This window comes from Rhinolophus sinicus, linkage group LG01, assembly GCF_036562045.2.
Source record: "Rhinolophus sinicus isolate RSC01 linkage group LG01, ASM3656204v1, whole genome shotgun sequence".
In the NCBI taxonomy this organism is placed as follows: Eukaryota; Metazoa; Chordata; class Mammalia; order Chiroptera; family Rhinolophidae; genus Rhinolophus; species Rhinolophus sinicus.
This window is the reverse complement of record NC_133751.1, coordinates 151,700,472-151,717,714: the sequence shown is the minus strand read 5'-3', so window position 1 is coordinate 151,717,714 and position 17,243 is coordinate 151,700,472. Positions and strand designations below refer to the sequence as shown.

At 36.7% G+C, this 17,243-nt stretch overlaps 1 protein-coding gene across 6 annotated transcripts in view; it reads left to right on the top strand.

Moving 5' to 3' along the window:
* Positions 1–12,859, top strand: part of SLC38A11 (solute carrier family 38 member 11) — a 50,569-nt gene extending 37,710 nt beyond the window's left edge. For all 6 annotated transcript variants that reach the window (XM_074337200.1, XM_019727490.2, XM_019727488.2 and 3 more), the window contains 3 exons: positions 2,365–2,477; positions 5,382–5,513; positions 12,356–12,859. In XM_074337200.1, the coding sequence (XP_074193301.1) occupies positions 2,365–2,477; positions 5,382–5,513; positions 12,356–12,646 (536 nt within the window). In that variant the 3' untranslated portion in view covers positions 12,647–12,859. The remainder of the gene's footprint in view (positions 1–2,364; positions 2,478–5,381; positions 5,514–12,355) is intronic.
* The last annotated feature ends 4,384 nt before the right edge of the window (positions 12,860–17,243 follow it).

Genomic DNA, 17,243 nt, shown 5'->3' with positions numbered 1-17,243 from the left:
TTCCATTCTTGCCTTAAACATAAAACATCATCTTTCCCACAAAACCAGCCCCCCCCACCCACCCCCACCCCCGCCACTGCCCACATAGAACTTCCTTCCCTTTTCTTGTATTCACTCAGACCCAACTACTGTGTGGTCGTCTCTTCTTTTTCTTTGACCCTTACATTTACTCGTCTATGTAACGTAATATTTGGGGTGTTCTGACAGCCTGTCGAATGCTCTGCTTCATGCATCTCACAGCTTTTGCAGGTCTATTATCTCATTTGACCTTCAAACAACCCTAAGATGGTAAGTGGAATAACTAGCTTTACTCCCTGCTTAAAACACAAAGAGGAGAAATTAACTTGCCCAAGCTGGCTGGTGACGAAGTAGATAACAAGTATGCTGACTTCCCGTCAAATTTGCTTTTCTATTTTACCCTGCTGCCTACCCCATTATGGTTAAGTGTGACCCAATAAACGCTGTCTCAGCCTCCTGCTCCTCTTGGCCTAGTTTTCTGATGACATTGAAATCTGGGTGCATAGTGCATTCTTTCAAATAGACTTTAAAGGTGACTATGATTATAGGCAAGTATTTCTCAAGAAATACAGATGGCTTCAAAAGAGAGTAATTAGCATAACTCCAATTCAGTAAAAAACATAGTAAGTACAAGCAGGTACCATTAGAGTGCAAAAATGAAATACCTTGAAAGTCTTGATAAGAATTGTGTTTCAAGCATTGCCATGTATCACTATTTTTGCCAGGATGAACGGCCTGTATGTAGGCTCTGATCTGTACAAAACCTTGATTTTTAAATGCCTTCTCTGTAAGACATAAACCCTTTTCTTAGTCACACCTTCCTGGTGTTTTTATCAGTGGTAATTGCTCAGATATAATTAAATCTTTATATAACAAAACTGACAAGTTGGTTTGGGTCCTCCCTCCTCCCCCACCCCCATCCCCCACGCCCCCAGCTATAATTCCCTAAAATACACTTAGACTCAAGCTAGAATTAGCTGACATTGTTTCTTTAGGCCATTTCACCTTAGGCAAATCTAGTCTTGTTTGTGCAAAGGGTGTGCTTCTTTTCTTTTTCCTTTTCAATAGATAAATTCCAGCTTGAGAGGAGGCAATCACTCTAGATTGTTCTTAACATTCCCAGTGACTTTTGAAAAGGTGTCAGGCTCATTTTTCAGTAGAGGTTAGTGAAGGGGAGCATCCGTCCTTTTTTCTTAGAGTGCTGGAACCTTTTCAATCAATCTTGAAACAAGTCTCTACCACTACTGCTCTGTGGTTTAATCCCCTTCTGCCCCAAAGGGACACTAGAAAGTAATACACATTTGTTCTAGTGGATGGTGGGCGGAGACAAGAGTCACTTAAGTCTTAGGAAGAGGCAAGTCATTTAGCTTTTTAATGAAAAAAAGAAAGTACAAAAGTATTCTTGTTTGTTTTCTTTTTAAACAGTGTGGTAGTCTGTGACTTTGATCTAATTTTCTATTCAGTCTGGTGAAAAATGCAACCAAAATTTTAAACTGTAAGCATGTTATATTTAGGAAAGAAACAGACCCAAATATCCTTGGTTTCAACATTGGGAAACTTTTTTTGCTGACATGACTTTTGTGCCCTTATTAGATCCCTGTATGTCTTCATATGGTAGGTGTCTGAGAAAACACAGTCTCTAAATAAGAATTGGTCCGAGATATATATGGTCCATCATTTGGTATGGAACTAATGAAATATAATGCTCTTCCTTATTTTCACATTTTTGAATCAGTGCATTTACACTTGGGTTTATCAGATATCATGAAAAATAATATATGTTTGGAATTTCTTGCTGTGGCCCTAAGTTTGTGATTAAACCCTATAGTGTGATACACAGGAAATTCAGCTCCCCAGATGCAATGGTCCACTCTTCCTTTCAAGATTGTCCTTGATCTATGAATAGCATTTCAAAAGGAAATTTGTTTATTTTAAAAGACTTTTTTTTAAATAGTGAAGTCACTTACCAGAAACAAAGACCAGAAGCAAGTTTATAAAACCAATGCACAAGAACGGAGTTGATTCTAGTGTAAGACAATGGATAAAAAGTACTTTTCAGAAGTTGATACAAATTTAGGCAAGTGTACCAAAACAATGAAAATAAAAGGAAAACTATTAGTGATTAATTCATCTTCAAGTGGAACATGTACTAGTTCTAATATCAGTCACTAATTATATAGTTATGGGATTCAAAAACTTATATTTAGACTTGGCAATCCATTCTATTAATTAAATAAAGTTTATGTAGCTTCACTTACATAATAAATGTCCAATGTCTCATTTATTAGATATTTATATCAAATATCTAGTATCTGTTAAATAAATATACTTTATATGCTTCTCTAGGAGACTTATTTGAAAATTATTGCAGAAATGATGACCTGGTAACGTTTGGAAGGTTTTGTTATGGAGTCACTGTCATTTTAACGTACCCCATCGAGTGCTTTGTGACTAGAGAGGTAAGCACAATTCCTTTCCATCACTTTACCTAGGTGATCTCTCTACTACATTTATTTAGGAAGATTTGTAAATGATTCAATTCTGCACATTCCTGAGTGCATGAGAAGTAATATAATTTATGAAATTTTCTTTACAACCAGTTTAAAGATAAATTTGTATTCAGTGTTTGCAAGATATTTTTTTCTAAAGTTGGATTTGAAAATCAGAGTTGGTGCTTTAGTTTATATTAGCATAAGTATAAATATTTATACAACTGCATTCCAAAATGAATGCCAGCCTTTAAAAAGCTAAACTAAGTTTTTTTTAAAGCCATTCTTACTGAGAAATTAAGTACTAAGGTTTAAAACATGTTTTAAAATGTTGTCTTTTTCTAAGATGTTTTCTAAGTCAACATGGATTAAAGGCACAATAGAACGCAATCTGATCAGTTTTGTTATTTTTGAAAACTATTTTATTTTCTATGGAAAAGCAAAATTAAATTTAAACCATTAGGTTTACAGATATATTTAATTTATTTGTTTGTATATACTTATTTATATTTACATACCATATAAAATAACATAGATTATATATATATGTATATATGTATATATGTGTATATGTGTATATGTGTGTGTGTGTGTGTGTGTGTATTTCACTTATAAAGTCCATTCCAAGTTAAGTTGTTTATATAGCCCTCCTGGATTTGTAGAGAGAGATTAGGTGAAAGAGAACTAATCCTTTTTGTGTAACATTGGATAACGTGGCTTGTCAGGAGTGCCTTATGCAAGTCAGCTAAAAATCCACTGTACCAGTTAGCAGAGAAACATGATCCTGCTTCACAGTGGTCCTTTCAGGAATCTTGCTGAAAAAGGATTAGTCTTAGGACCTATTGCTAGAGGCTATTTACACAGCACACCATGTGAATGGGTCTAATGTGTGAAGTGAAACACCTACAGAGCTTTAAATGTACTAACCAACTAACTCGGCAGGCTTCTAGAAGCAGACCAGCGCTGAGCTTGTGGGCAAAAGGAACTGCATGCAGCACAGGGAAACGGAATAAGGAAATGTTCAGCACTATGTGCGTCCTTTACAATTAGCGCTGGTCCTCGCTTACAAACGTATAACTCACAGGCCAGGTCTCCACCTTGAATGTAAGGAAGACCTAGACTGAACTCTCCTTTGTGAAGATTTTTTTTTTTTTTTTTTAATTTAGGAGCCTTTAAAATTTTTGCTAACTATTGTTGGATGCAGGAAATGGTTTTCTCTTAGCTTCTGCCCAGTACTTTAGGTTCAAATCTAATCTCTAGATCAGCAGTAACAGATGGTGCATTCTCATGTGGTTTCTGGTGAGCTGCCTGTGGACAGTCTGAGTCACCCCACCTGCACAGCTTATGTCTTCAGTATTTGGAACTCGTGTTTCCTTTCTACTGCCACCACACAAAGACAGAACTAAATCAAGATCTCTGCCATGGTAGCAAATACTAGGCAGAGGAACCTGGTACCTCACCCATAATTTCCTTTCTCTTTTTCTCCTTTCCGCACGCCATAAATATATTAATTAATTAATAAATAAATAAAATATTGGCATAAATCTATCAAAGCCATTTCTATTCATAGGTACGTAGGCAGCCACATACAAGACTACCAAAAAGCCTATCTACCCCTAATAAATAGTACTCACTAGCCTGCCTCACTGAGTGATTTCCCACTGTTTCCGTCCTATCTTAGAGGCATATATATGAATGAATTTTAAATAAGATAATATTTGGAAAATCACCAATTGTACAATCGTAAACAAGAAAAAGGTATTAGTATTCCTCATTAAATTATTAGCAGAGACACTGTAGTATCCAGTCTAAGGGGAATGTTACTCATCACAGCTTGGAGAGTTGGCTTCATTAAGGTCCCCTAACTTCTGACCCTCTCCTACCAATTCCTACTCTTACTTCATGGTTTTTTTTCAGACAATCATCACCTTTCTCAAACTGTCTCCTCCTTGCCTTCCATAGGTATCTTTCCTATTCTTGCCTCTGCTCTTTTTCACACTGTTGCCTGGGTCTATAATTCTGCTCTAAATCCTATCCCTGTTTCAAGCTCCACCTCAAGCCAGGTTAGGACAAGCACATTTCAGGAATGCCTTAAAGCCAATTACTATAAGGAAGACAGATCTAGATAAGTAAAGATTGTTCTAGTTCTAAATTCTATTGGGTCATCTTTATCCTGTCATAAATTGATCACCATTTGTTCCATGAGCTTGTTTGGATCTCCCCAGTTAGGATGTTAATTTCCGAGCATGGGATGTTAATTTCCTAGACATTTTCTTTTTGCAAATCATGTCACAGACTAGGAAACATAGAATAGGTAACTGTTGATTGATTCCCTAAACGGAGTATCAATGGAAAACGGTGATCAACTTTTCGCCATTTTTGTTGAAGAAAGACCAGATAAAATAGACTTCACTTGTATCAAATAAGATTTAAATTACGTAAAACTAATTTCCTGTTAGTAAAGAATATTACACATCCATTATTAAAGAAAATTGTGGTAACTCCTTTCTTACAGGTCATTCAAATAATTTAAATAGCATCTGTAGGTCGTCTTAGTGGTAACCTTGTTGGACTTAAGGAAGAAGTATAAGGTAACTTCCCAAGGTCTCTTACACTTGAGAAATATATTTATTCACACATTAATATGGCATGTACTGCCTGTCTAATAGTTCAATAAAGAATACTTGTTATTGATGTGTGTATATGTCTGTGTGTAAGTACATTGGAAAAGGTAAAGCATTCATACAGCTTAAAATTTGATTGATTGCCTTATTGGTAGTATTTTATATAGTCCTAAGTGCTATAATGTGAAGTACTCTCTTAAATCCTTCACATGTCTGAGAATTTTGTCTAAATAATCTGTTTGTTTGGCAGGTAATTGCCAATGTGTTTTTTGGTGGGAATCTTTCATCCGTTTTCCACATAATCGTAACAGTGGTTATCATTACTGCAGCCACGCTCGTGTCGTTGCTGATTGATTGCCTTGGAATAGTTTTAGAACTCAGTGTAAGTACGTTTAAAAATGTATTCCTTCCCTTCTAAATATCCCTTTAAAAGCAACATTTGTCTTTTTTTTTAAGATGTATTTTTCTTAACAGAGGTGCCACTTTCTGAAGTGGATCGAAAATGTTTGTTATAGGATAGTACATGTTTGTAATGATGACAATGTGTATATGACCGCACTGTATACTTTTAGAGCAGTGATTCTCCAATGGGAAAATATTTCTCCCTCCTTCCCCAGAGGACATTCAGCAATGTCTAGAGACATTTTTGGTTGTCATAACTGGGTAGGCAGGTGCTACTGGCATCTAGCGGGAAGAGGCCAGGGATGCTGCTAAGCATCTCACAATGCACAGGACAGCACCCACCACAAAAAAATTATGCTGAGGTTGAGACACCCTGGTTTAAAGCACTCTTTCATATTTTATTTTCTGTAATATATAGATATTGCTAAAAATACCTATAACTTAAATGCGTCTGGAATTTCCTTTGCCAAGTAAATATAGTTCTACAGCGACTCATTAAAATATGTGAATGAAGAAAGTGTTATCCATACTTGACGTTCACTTACCAATGCCCATGTTCTCTTTCTTTAAAATAGGTTTTCTCTCTCTAGAACTTTCCCTTGTAATCTCTACTGCTATCTCCCAAATCTAGGTCCTCATCATATCACATCTGAATTAATACTGGCTTTTTGCTTCAACTAACATATTTAAGTTTCGCTTCCAATTTATCACCATCCTGCTTAAAATTCTCTACTTTCCTACCAGAGCAAGCATAAACTCTTTTGCCTCTATAACCTGACCCCATGCCTTCGATGGAAAGCTTTTTTTTTCAACCATTTACTTCCCAAAATCTACCCTCAGCTCTAGTCAATCTCATTTTGGGCCTATGAGTGAGCCATGTTAATTCCTTTTATCCTTTGACTCATGCTTTTCTTTTCTATAATTACTATTTTCCTTTCATTTCTGTACAAATCTTACAAAGATTTAAGGTCTAGTGAAACTTCTAATGCATTTATTCATTGACTACATATATATATATTTGTTGTCGTTGTTGAAATATATATTTGAACAAAAAGGGAGAGAGAGATTATTATGTGCCACACAATAAAGATATAGTAATGGGAGGAAATCAGAAAGGATTCATGCTTTCATGGATCTTACAAGCTCACAAATAAACATAAAAGTTCAGCTGCTGTATAGGTGATGAGGAAGCGAGAGGGAAGTAGATGGATTCCCAAAAGACATTTTTGAGAAAAGATTGACAGGATTTGGTGAAGGATTGAATTGGGAAGATAGAGGGACACATCAATAATGACTCCTTGGTTCTACTTTATGGAACTAGGATAATGATGCTGTTTGGTAAGACACAAATAAAAGTGGATCTACCACTTCAGAGCCATTAAGCAACCCCTTCTGCAATCCTTATGGAATGTCTACTCAGAATCACAGCACTTAGCATGTATTAGTCATGAACCACCGGGAGGGCACCTTTACAGGTGGGATCCCAAGTCATTATTTACTTATTCTCTTGAGAATTGAAGGATAGGTGAAGGCATTATTGTCAGTGCCCAAGACATTATTCCTTCCAGACGCCATTTGGATTCGAAGTTCCAGACAAAGGCAGTGGGAGATTCAGTCAGGAGCACAGTATTAGAGTTGTTCTTGTAGCAGAGCATGTGGACAGCAGGGCGTAGGCAACTTCCCAAAAGCACTCAGCACTGGGGGAATCATCTAATAAACCAGCAATGGGAACAAAGCTCATGGGCGAGATGGATAAATATCAAAGGTAACTTGTACCTATTTCCCAATTTTCATAAGCCTAAGGCTAGTAGGTTTGCTCAAAATCATTTCATGTTTCCACCTTGATCTTTGTAAATGGATGATGGCTACTGTAATGCACTAACTTGATTTATGTGTTATCTTGTATCGTGTACTGTTTAAACTCTCCATAAGTTTTCCTTCCCTGCCAAATTATAAGCTCTTTGAAGAATGAATCTAGCTGCTTCTCCATTCTCTACTGTTTCTGGCACAGTACTAAGAACACAGTGCTCAAATTACTTCATGGGTGATTTGCCCCTTGGGACCACCGTTCCGAAACTATTTCCACCAATGCTCCTGGATAGGAGACATTCTTTAGTGTAACATTAAATGTTACAAAAAATTGTTGGTGTTGACAGTAAAAGTAATCCTTCAGCTATACTGAGGAGATGATCCACATAATGATTCCCAGCTGTTATCTTATTTTGTGAAATGTCTCATTTGAGTTCACAATTTTTTTTTTTACTATTGTAGGGTTTTGATATGAGAGAAAATGTTTATCAGCTGCCTGACCATTCACCACATCTTGATAGCTTAACAACTTTTTGTTAAGTTAACCAAACACACATATTGCTTATTTTTCAGGAATGATTTAGTTTTTAAATTTGACCATCACCTGTTAATTGTTAATCACCCTGACACTTGCACAACAAAATTGTAAGCACATAATCCATTAAATATTCTCTCTTGTACTTACATTGAAAATTTTTTGTGGTTAAGACAGAATCCTGGTAATGTAATCAGAGAAGAATATTTGGCAAATACCTGTTATGAAGTCAAAATATGAGCTGGCTGTGGAGGACTATTTTTAAAAATTTAAAACATAAGTAAAGACCCTTCAATTTTTAGAAACCTGGTTATATAGACATTCATTAAACTATTAAATAAGAGAACTAAATTGTCTGTTATGATCTAATGACCCAAGACAATTACACTAGTTTTAAAGCACTTTGTAGGAATTAATACAATCTAGGATCTCCTTTCTCTTTCCGGCCACCTCAGCGCATGTTTTTTTCCAATCAACAGGTCTTTTGGTATACCCAATAACATATTCAGGTCTTTACTCAACTCCCTTTTGTGTGGGCATTTATCACGTCTAATAGAGCAAGATCCAGCATCATATCTTTTAGTAACTAATGCAGGCTACATCATGCAACCCTTTAGAAGTGACTACAGCATGTTGTGTTCCACTTCAGAATGACAATGTGAGCTGACATATATTGAGTATTTACTCTCTGCCAAGTGTTTTGTATGCATTATCTTCCTTAATCTGTATTAATTTTACAGATGAAGAAACTGAGGCACTAAGTGATTAAGTCGGTCACACTAGTGCTAAGTGGCAGAATCAAGATTTGAACACAGGCTTCCAGACCCCATAGCCACATTTTTAATCATTATGCTAGTCCAAGGTTTCCTAAATATAAGGCTTAAAATTATATAAAATAAGTATGTTTCTTCTTCTATCCATTTTTTAAATTAAAAATCTAAGCATGGAATTTATCTGTGAGGTTAAGAGTAATCCTTAATATATATGGATAGACTTTAATAATGGGTTAAAATAAATACTGTGAGATAAAATAAAACTAAAAGTTTTTCTTCGAAATTCATAATTTTTAACTAATAGCTTTTATCTTAGTTAATATTTGTAGTACTTTAGGAATTCTTTTCTATTATGGCTTTTGACTCATTACTAAGTCGAATAATGATCTTCACAGGTGAGATGTGTAATAGAATCAGACCTCCAATTTGCAAAGTTAGGGAAATGCTGTTACTTAGTATAATAAAATAATATAGGATAAATTGTTCAGGGTCACATTAGTTATTTAATCAAAAGCAAAACCCCATTTAGAATTTAGCTTCCCTTTTATTTCATTGTTTTCATGGCAGTGGACAACAGTGACATATTTTTCCAAAGCAAATACACCCTCAGTTTTACAGGATTCATTTTAGAAGCAACTATAATAAGTATATGTCCCATTCTTGGTACTAAGACTCCAGCATCTCAGCCCTGATGTTGCTATTAGAGAAAAGAGGCCATCTGCGGTAATTGGGCCCTATGGGTTCTGCTTGCAACAAAGGAGAAAAGATGAAGCAGCTGGTGCCGGTGGCCAGAGTAACCAGCCCAACAAGCATTGTGTGCAGCTTACAGTGGAAGGAACAAAGCAAGCCCGTTACCCAGTGAGAGCCTCGAGGTAGAGATACAGTCATCAGGGTGAGCAAGTCATGGTCCACGCTGCCAAAGACCTCCTGAGCTAGAGAGACGTTCTTTCTAAGTTATAAGAATACATTTCATGAGTACAAATTGATTACAAAGTAGAAATTTAAAAGCTATGTTAGCATTCTCTTATTTAGATTTCAGCTTCCTTGCATCATTTGAGAGGTTTCTGTTCAAGTAGGAGAATTCAGATACTTTTTCAACCTGTATTGCCAATAAAAATCTTCAACACCTGTTATTTTCTTATAGCAAACTGCAAAATCCCTTAGCATCAATAGTGTTATTATGAAAGGACAGTGCCGTCCTTTTATAAGTATGGCTATATTTTATTGTCTCTTTAATAAACAATTATACTATTTACGTCCTGTCAAGCAATTTCAAAAGTTATTCCAAAGCCAGTGGTGTATTCTCAAGCCAGGCTATGTTAAATAGATCAAATAAGCTGGACTTCTCTATAAGGAGTATAGTAGATGGAACTGCTCTGTCATTTTGCACTTGATCTTGCGTCCTAACAATAACCTCTAGCAAGACTGAGCTTTCAAATACTAAGAAAATAACTGCTATTGAGACAAGATACCCAACTGGACTTCTTCCAGTACAAACATCAGCTATATAGGTTTTACACTAATTGCTACTTTCTCAACTCCTAAGAATTATAACATAAACAGAACACCTATTGCTTTGCACTGCCCAGCAAGTTAGGTTTGGAAGGGTCCCAAAATGCTGACTGATCGATGACAGCTTCTTAGCAGCAGCTGGTAGCAGTTTCATCTTGATAGAACTTTGACACTCCCCAATTCCAGATGAATTATAGTTTGTTCCTATAAAGAGAAAAGACTTTCTCTATACATATATATGTACATGTGTATATTTGTGTTTTCATTACTTTTTCACTTTCAAAAATTATTTCCAAGGAATCACAGGGTAATAATTATTATAAACACAGACTGTGTTCTACAGGATGTCTCATAACATAAAAAACATAACAGTAGAGCCCAAGTATCACGATAGAACCCAAGGAATCCATCCTTCATTTCATTGTAGCCACATGAAAATTAATCCTTTATACCCTGTGTACCATTGTAGGTATTTATTTGTATTTAGGTGCTATGAATGAAAAAATTATATTGTATGTATGTTTTAAACTAGAATACAATTTGATACCTCTTCGTATTTTCTCAATCTTATATTTCTGACTGTAGAAATATTTTCTATGAAATGTGGTCCCTCCTATGCGTCCCTAGATGTTAGATGCTGCCTGGCTAGTCTGATTTTATAACGTGCCCCCCTTAATGGCCATTTCTCTGTACAGTTGCTGTTTTTGTAAAACAGGAACAAATTCTATTTTTGGAATGATAGTTGTAATATTTCTGGCATGAGGATGGTACTTAGTATAAAACAGTCATTTTAGTAAATGGTGATCTTGAGAAACTATTGCTTTTAAAACTATCATTAAGGTATAATATGTTCTTTTACATCATCCAATTTCAAAATCAGTTTTCTATGATTTTACCAATTTAGGAAAATTTGTGTCAAAAAGCTTTCAAATGTTTTTGAAAAAAATTTTCAAATTTAAAATTACCAAAATAATGTGTCAAAAGCTTTCAAACCATAGGAGTTAGGTTTATAGGGTTTCATTATACTCTTCTGTTTACATTTCTGTATATTTACAAATTTCCATAACTTTTTCAAATATAACAAAACATGTATTTTTATGGAAAGCTTGCTTTTAATTCTAAACCAATATCACTTTTTCTATTGAGTGTATTACAAAAAACTTGTATTTTATGGCTTAAGAGAATATTGTTTGTCATAAAATTATATATTTAATATATTAAATATTTAAATTTATATTTAAAATATTATATTTTAATTAAAATTATATATTTAATATATTAATATTTATATATTAAATATATTAAATTATATTTAATATATTTTATTAATGTATATTATATTTTGTTTAATAATTAACATTTAATATAATTAGAAAACATATTGCCTAAAATGCATTAAATTTTAACATTATTGTATTTGCAAAGTTTCTAATGCAAATTTGGCCTCCTCTATGAGAAAGTTTCTTTTCTTTTGAAGTTAGTAACTCTTGGTATTTTTATAATAGACAAACTACTTCCCATAATTTTCAATCTGACATTCCCCCTCAGGTTGGACTTATCCATAAGCTAATGTGAGGGAGGATGAATGAGTCATAGTTATTTAGTTCTGCTGTCATTTTTTTAGAGTAATTAATGTGTTTAGTTTTGCTTGAAAGATGACGTAGAAATGCTATTTCATGTTGAGTGCCCTGAGGGTTATACTTTTCCTTTCTCATACAGATAGTCACTTACTTTCATACAAACTTAGGGGGAAAGAATATGCTTTATATACCTACCAATAGCTCCTTGTACACAATGACAAATAAATCTCTCAGATTGGAACAGCATCGTAGATACACAGTAATTTGAAAAGCATAAGGTAATGTGACATAACTGAAAATATGAGAAATTTCAAGTTTGCCAGCGTCAGTTTTACCATCTTTTTTATTTTCTACATTATTTTTTGATTATTTTTTCTAGTCTTATTTTAGTTTATATTGTTTTACGCTTCTCATTTGTAAATATACTATCAGAAATGAAAAAAAAACACCTATTTCTAAGTTTTTCTTAGAATTATTTTTCTTTCCTTTGATTCAACCAAGGCTTTGCAACTTTTAACATGTGCAATGACAAATACATTTTGTTAATTTTTTAAAAAACGCTCCAAGGAATGTTCCATTTGATATTATCTTGTTTCTCATTTTTAATACGCAGGGTGTGCTCTGTGCAGCTCCCCTAATTTTTATCATTCCATCAGCATGTTATCTGAAACTCTCTGAAGAACCGAGGACACACTCAGATAAGATTATGTCCTGTGTCATGCTTCCCATTGGTGCTGTGGTAATGGTCGTTGGGTTCGTGATGGCTGTGACAAATCCTCAAGACTGCACCCACGGGCAGGAAATGTTCTACTGCTTTCCTGACAATGTCTCTCTCACAAGCATCTCAGTTTCTCATTTTCAACTGACAACTCCATTTTCAGTTTTAAACCTCAGTATCTTTTAATGAGTGGACTGCTTTTAAAAATATGTATGTTGTCATAGAGTTCTAAACCGCATAATAACATTCACACATGTTTTAGTCTCTATATTATACAATTATTACTTTGGCATTTATTAAGACTTGGCTTTCTTTAGTTCAATATGAAAGATAAGGAGGAAAAAAGTTGAATGTATTTTTGTCTTAAAATGAGACAAAATAAATGTTTTGTTTTCATGATGGCACTGATCTTAATTGCAAAAGGAAATGTAAAGCCTTTGGCATTTGCTGCCATCTTCTCAAAGCATTATTCTGTTATTCAATATGTGAGCCAAAGTATTGGACTCTCAAGTAAGTACGTGATTATGGGTTGGAATTTTGTATATGTGTCCTTTATGGAAAACACACACACACACAAGGTTTGTCTTTTAAAGTCTATGGAATTGAAGGGAAGGGAAACTGTTAGAGACAATATTCTGAAAGCAAAGTGAAGCTCTCCATTATAATTTCAGCAGCATCCTTTATTTAGAGGGAAGTGAATCCCTGGAGAAATGAGTGAAGTCGCTCCCATGTTAAGAGCATGAATAATAGACTAACTGTATAGAGCAAGGTGTGTGAGGAATCAAAATTACCTCCCAGTTTGTGATCCTGTAGGAATATGATGGTAGTGCCATAAAATAAATTATAAAAGAGGAAAATAAAACAACAACAAGTTGTTCTGAGTCAGGAACTGGAGAGATCATTTTGCATCAGTTTTGGACCTGTTGAATCTGAACTTCTGGCAGGAATATACAATTGGAATCTGAACTTTCAGACTACAAGATTGCAGGAAGATTAAGGGCTACAGAAGAGGCATTCTCACTCTTTGGGGCGGGGTAGGAAGGAGGCAGTCCTCAGAGAGATTCTTGGGAGCTCTTGTTAACTATTCTCCAGAAGCAGATACTAAGATGGAGTTTGGCATGCAGGGTATTTATTAGGGATCATAACTAATGGGAGAGGGAAGAAAAGCCTGATTGGGAGGGAAAAGTGCAACTGCAGTGTAAGCCAACAAAGCCTCAGCCAAGTCCACAGGAAGCCTGGAGTGTATGCGGCCCATGAGAGTTGTCCGTGTTCAGGAGAAATATGGGAGATCATCACCATTGCCTGCATCAGTCCTTGAAGGTGGGCACCTGTGGAAGGACACACACTTGGGCTTGGCAGCTCTTTGCAGCAGAGCAAACCCTAAAGGAACTGAGAGCTCGAGGCTGTCTGCTGGTAGCTGGGGCACCACCTGCTTCCTTGTAGGGGATCTCAGAGGCACAGCTGTGTCCACCACAGCTGCCTTCAGTTTTTAATGAGGGTTTCTTATATCTCTTAATGAGGATTTCATGTCTTCATATCTATGACAATCTTTAAAAGTAACAAGAAAATTTGGGACCATCTGGGTGGCAACCTTTTATCAAGTATCACCCAAGATTTTATTTCTTTCCTTTTCATTTGTATATCAATCAAGTTGACAATCCATAGTATTATATAAATTATTGCCAAATAGTGAGACAATATCACAATCAGACTTAATACACACATGATGTGTTTCTACAAATCACAGGCAAAAATCGAAAAAATCTCACAGAAAGTATATAAAGGATTAGGCAAAAAAAACAAAACAAAACAAAAAAACTTCACAGGAAGTGTAGTATAAAGGATAGTTTTACAGTAGTGTGAATAAAGAAGTGGTGAAAGCTGAGTCATTATGTCTTAAATAGTAAAAAAAGCCTACTGAAAACAAAGGAAACTGCACCTTAGCAGGTAGAACCATGCTCAGGCTCTGAGTGGTTTTTGTGCTTCAATAAAATATCATCCATGCCACTAAAGTAATTTAAATTCTATTGGCTGTATAGATTTTCTGTATTTGTAGATTTGATTTTATGATTTTTTAAGACTCATAAGGTTAAGTGGTTTGTGCCTGATTTTAGATTGATACATGTTTTAGTAAAATAATAATTCTTTCATTCCATACTGAGGGAATGTAATAAAATTTTGCAACAGTCTAGCCCTACATTACTCAAGACTGAGAAACACTGACCTACATAGTTATTAGATAAAGTCATGAGAGATGAGATTTCCAAGAGTGTACACAGAGAAGTACGTCAAGGATAACGTAAGTTAGCACTTAACCATCTATTATCTGATACTTTGGGTATTGCTTCAGATATGTTAACCTTGACTCTTCGAGTAAGTAAAAAGCCCCTGGTAGGAACTGAGCACTGCCTTAATGTCTAAAAAAATATTTGTTCTGGGTTTTTTTTTCCCCCCCAAATCAACTGTAGAACAAGGTTTCCTTGGACCCAGTTATTAAATGCATGGATTACCAACATCTTTCAAATCGTGGTAGACTAAATCTTAGAAACTCACATATTTTGCAAGAATACTTTATTTTGCCGCCATTCAGAATTTTAAGAACACCACCATCTAGTTTCGGCCTCAATTTAATGAGAAATTTCCACTGAAGCTCATTCCCTCCCTGCCAGTGTTTGCCCCTAACAAAGCAATTTGAAGATTTTAAACCAATTTTTGAAGTTGTCACTACATTTTAACCTATAAAGTGCTGATTTATTTTTTTAAAAAGAGGGGAGGGAATAGTATCTGTGGGGACAGAGTCCCAGAGAGCAGTTTCCAGGCTCTCGGCCTCACGTGAAAAGGTGCCGGCTCGGTTATTAGAAGGCCATGAGCTGTAATCAGACAGCCATCCACTGTGGCTTGGTGGCCATCAGCTGTTATCAGTTAGCCATTAACCACTGATATAACTGCCGTGGCTACACTAGGGGGTGGGTTGATTGGTTGGCAGAGAAGCGGAGGGCAGGTTGCGGCTCCTGCTTCCTGTGTCTCCAACCCAGTCGCCAGTGAGAATATAGTGGTATGACTCCCCTATCTATGGCTCCGTTGGTATTCATTTTTGGCCTCACCATATCCTGCGTTCTTGGTCGGGAAGTGGGAGCTAACACCCTGCATTACACCTACTCTCCAACATGTGGCACAGTTGGCAGCGGCAGCTCATCCAGGGCGAATCCACATACACTAGCAGGTCTCTTTCCTCTTCCTTCCACAAGTCTCTCTCAGATCCCCCACGGATTAGGTGGGAACTGATGGTCCCTGACTGGGGCTACTCTCCAGTGGGACTGAAAGCCCAACATCCTCTCCAACGGGAATACCAAGGCCAAATGGTGTGAGACTCCCCTTTTACTCTCTCTCATTCCCTATCTCCTCTACTTTCACCTTTTATTGGATCTTCTGGGGAAGCACCTCCAGTGTGACTCACCAGGTCATCAGTTGGTAAGTGGATATGCCTAGGGACATCCGGGAATTCCACAGGCTGGTCCACGACCCACTTCCTTAGTACAGGGGATGCTCTCGTAACTACCGGTCAGTTTCTCTCGTTCGCTTCCTCTTGGGTATGCGGTAAAGCACTGGTTAAGTCCGTAACCAGAGTGGGAGGAATCCTTCAGAGATTCAGGGGGACGCTCTTCAATCTCCTGCCCAGCCATCACGAACCATTGGCCCTGTAGTCATGGGAGGTAGCCCCTCTATTCTCCAAGACTCTCCTCTCGCTGTCTTCTAATTTGACCTCTCTTCTCTAGTAAACTTTTTTCTGTAATGTTGCCTGGCCACAATATAAGTTAAATGTCAGGAGGTCTGGCCAGCTAACGGAACTCTTAACTTTAACACCAGGCCTCTTCCGCCCAGGTCTACAAACATAGTCTGAGGCCTTCAGTATCCAAGACTTAACAGTCCTAAGTCAAGAGCTGGACCTCCAGAAACAATGCTACATGTGCTTGGCTACATTTCCTCAGTCCACCTCCCCCAACCTCCTTGATCCTCTTATCCCACGTTCCCCCATGGCCTCTGAACTTTCCTCTTCCCCAGGCTTTAGCACCCCCTCCTTTCCCTCCTTTCCATTCTTCCGCCCCATCCCTTTCCCAGTCTCTTTGGACCCTTTCCCCTCACTCTGCTGCTCCTGTTCTAAATCCTACAGGGACCACCCACGGTGGGACTCACTGTAAGTGGGATGGTCTTTGGACAGGATTCTGCCATCCTCCCAGAGTATTGGCATCCTAAATAAGCCTGCTTTTAAAATCATGTTATCTACATAACACATGCAAAGGTTGTGATAATCAGCTTTACTCCACCTTTCCCCACCCCCAACTATAGGAAAACATAAAACTTGAGACCAAACAGACTCAGTGCAGTAGTTTGCAGCAGTTTCCAGCAGACTCTGCCCAGCCAACTCTCTTTAATAAATCTTCTATATTTCTATCTGATTCGTGAATTCTTTCATGGCCCGCAACCGAGCAGACACAACAGATTGGATGGCATCTGTATAATTTGTGAATTGGGTCCTTGTCCATGTCACTTACAATAGAATCTTTAATCTCAACCCTAACTTGAACCGTCTTCAAATATCAGAATAAGTAGACTGCCTTGCCTCTGTTTCTAGTGGTGTCAAGCAATAATTGTTGCCTCCTATCTTTCCTAAAAGGACTCTGAAAGCCAGGTTATTCAATCAAGAAAACTCCGACTAATCCTCTGCTGGAGTCATACTGTACACAGCTACTCAAACAAAGATTAATGTATTGGACAGAAACAG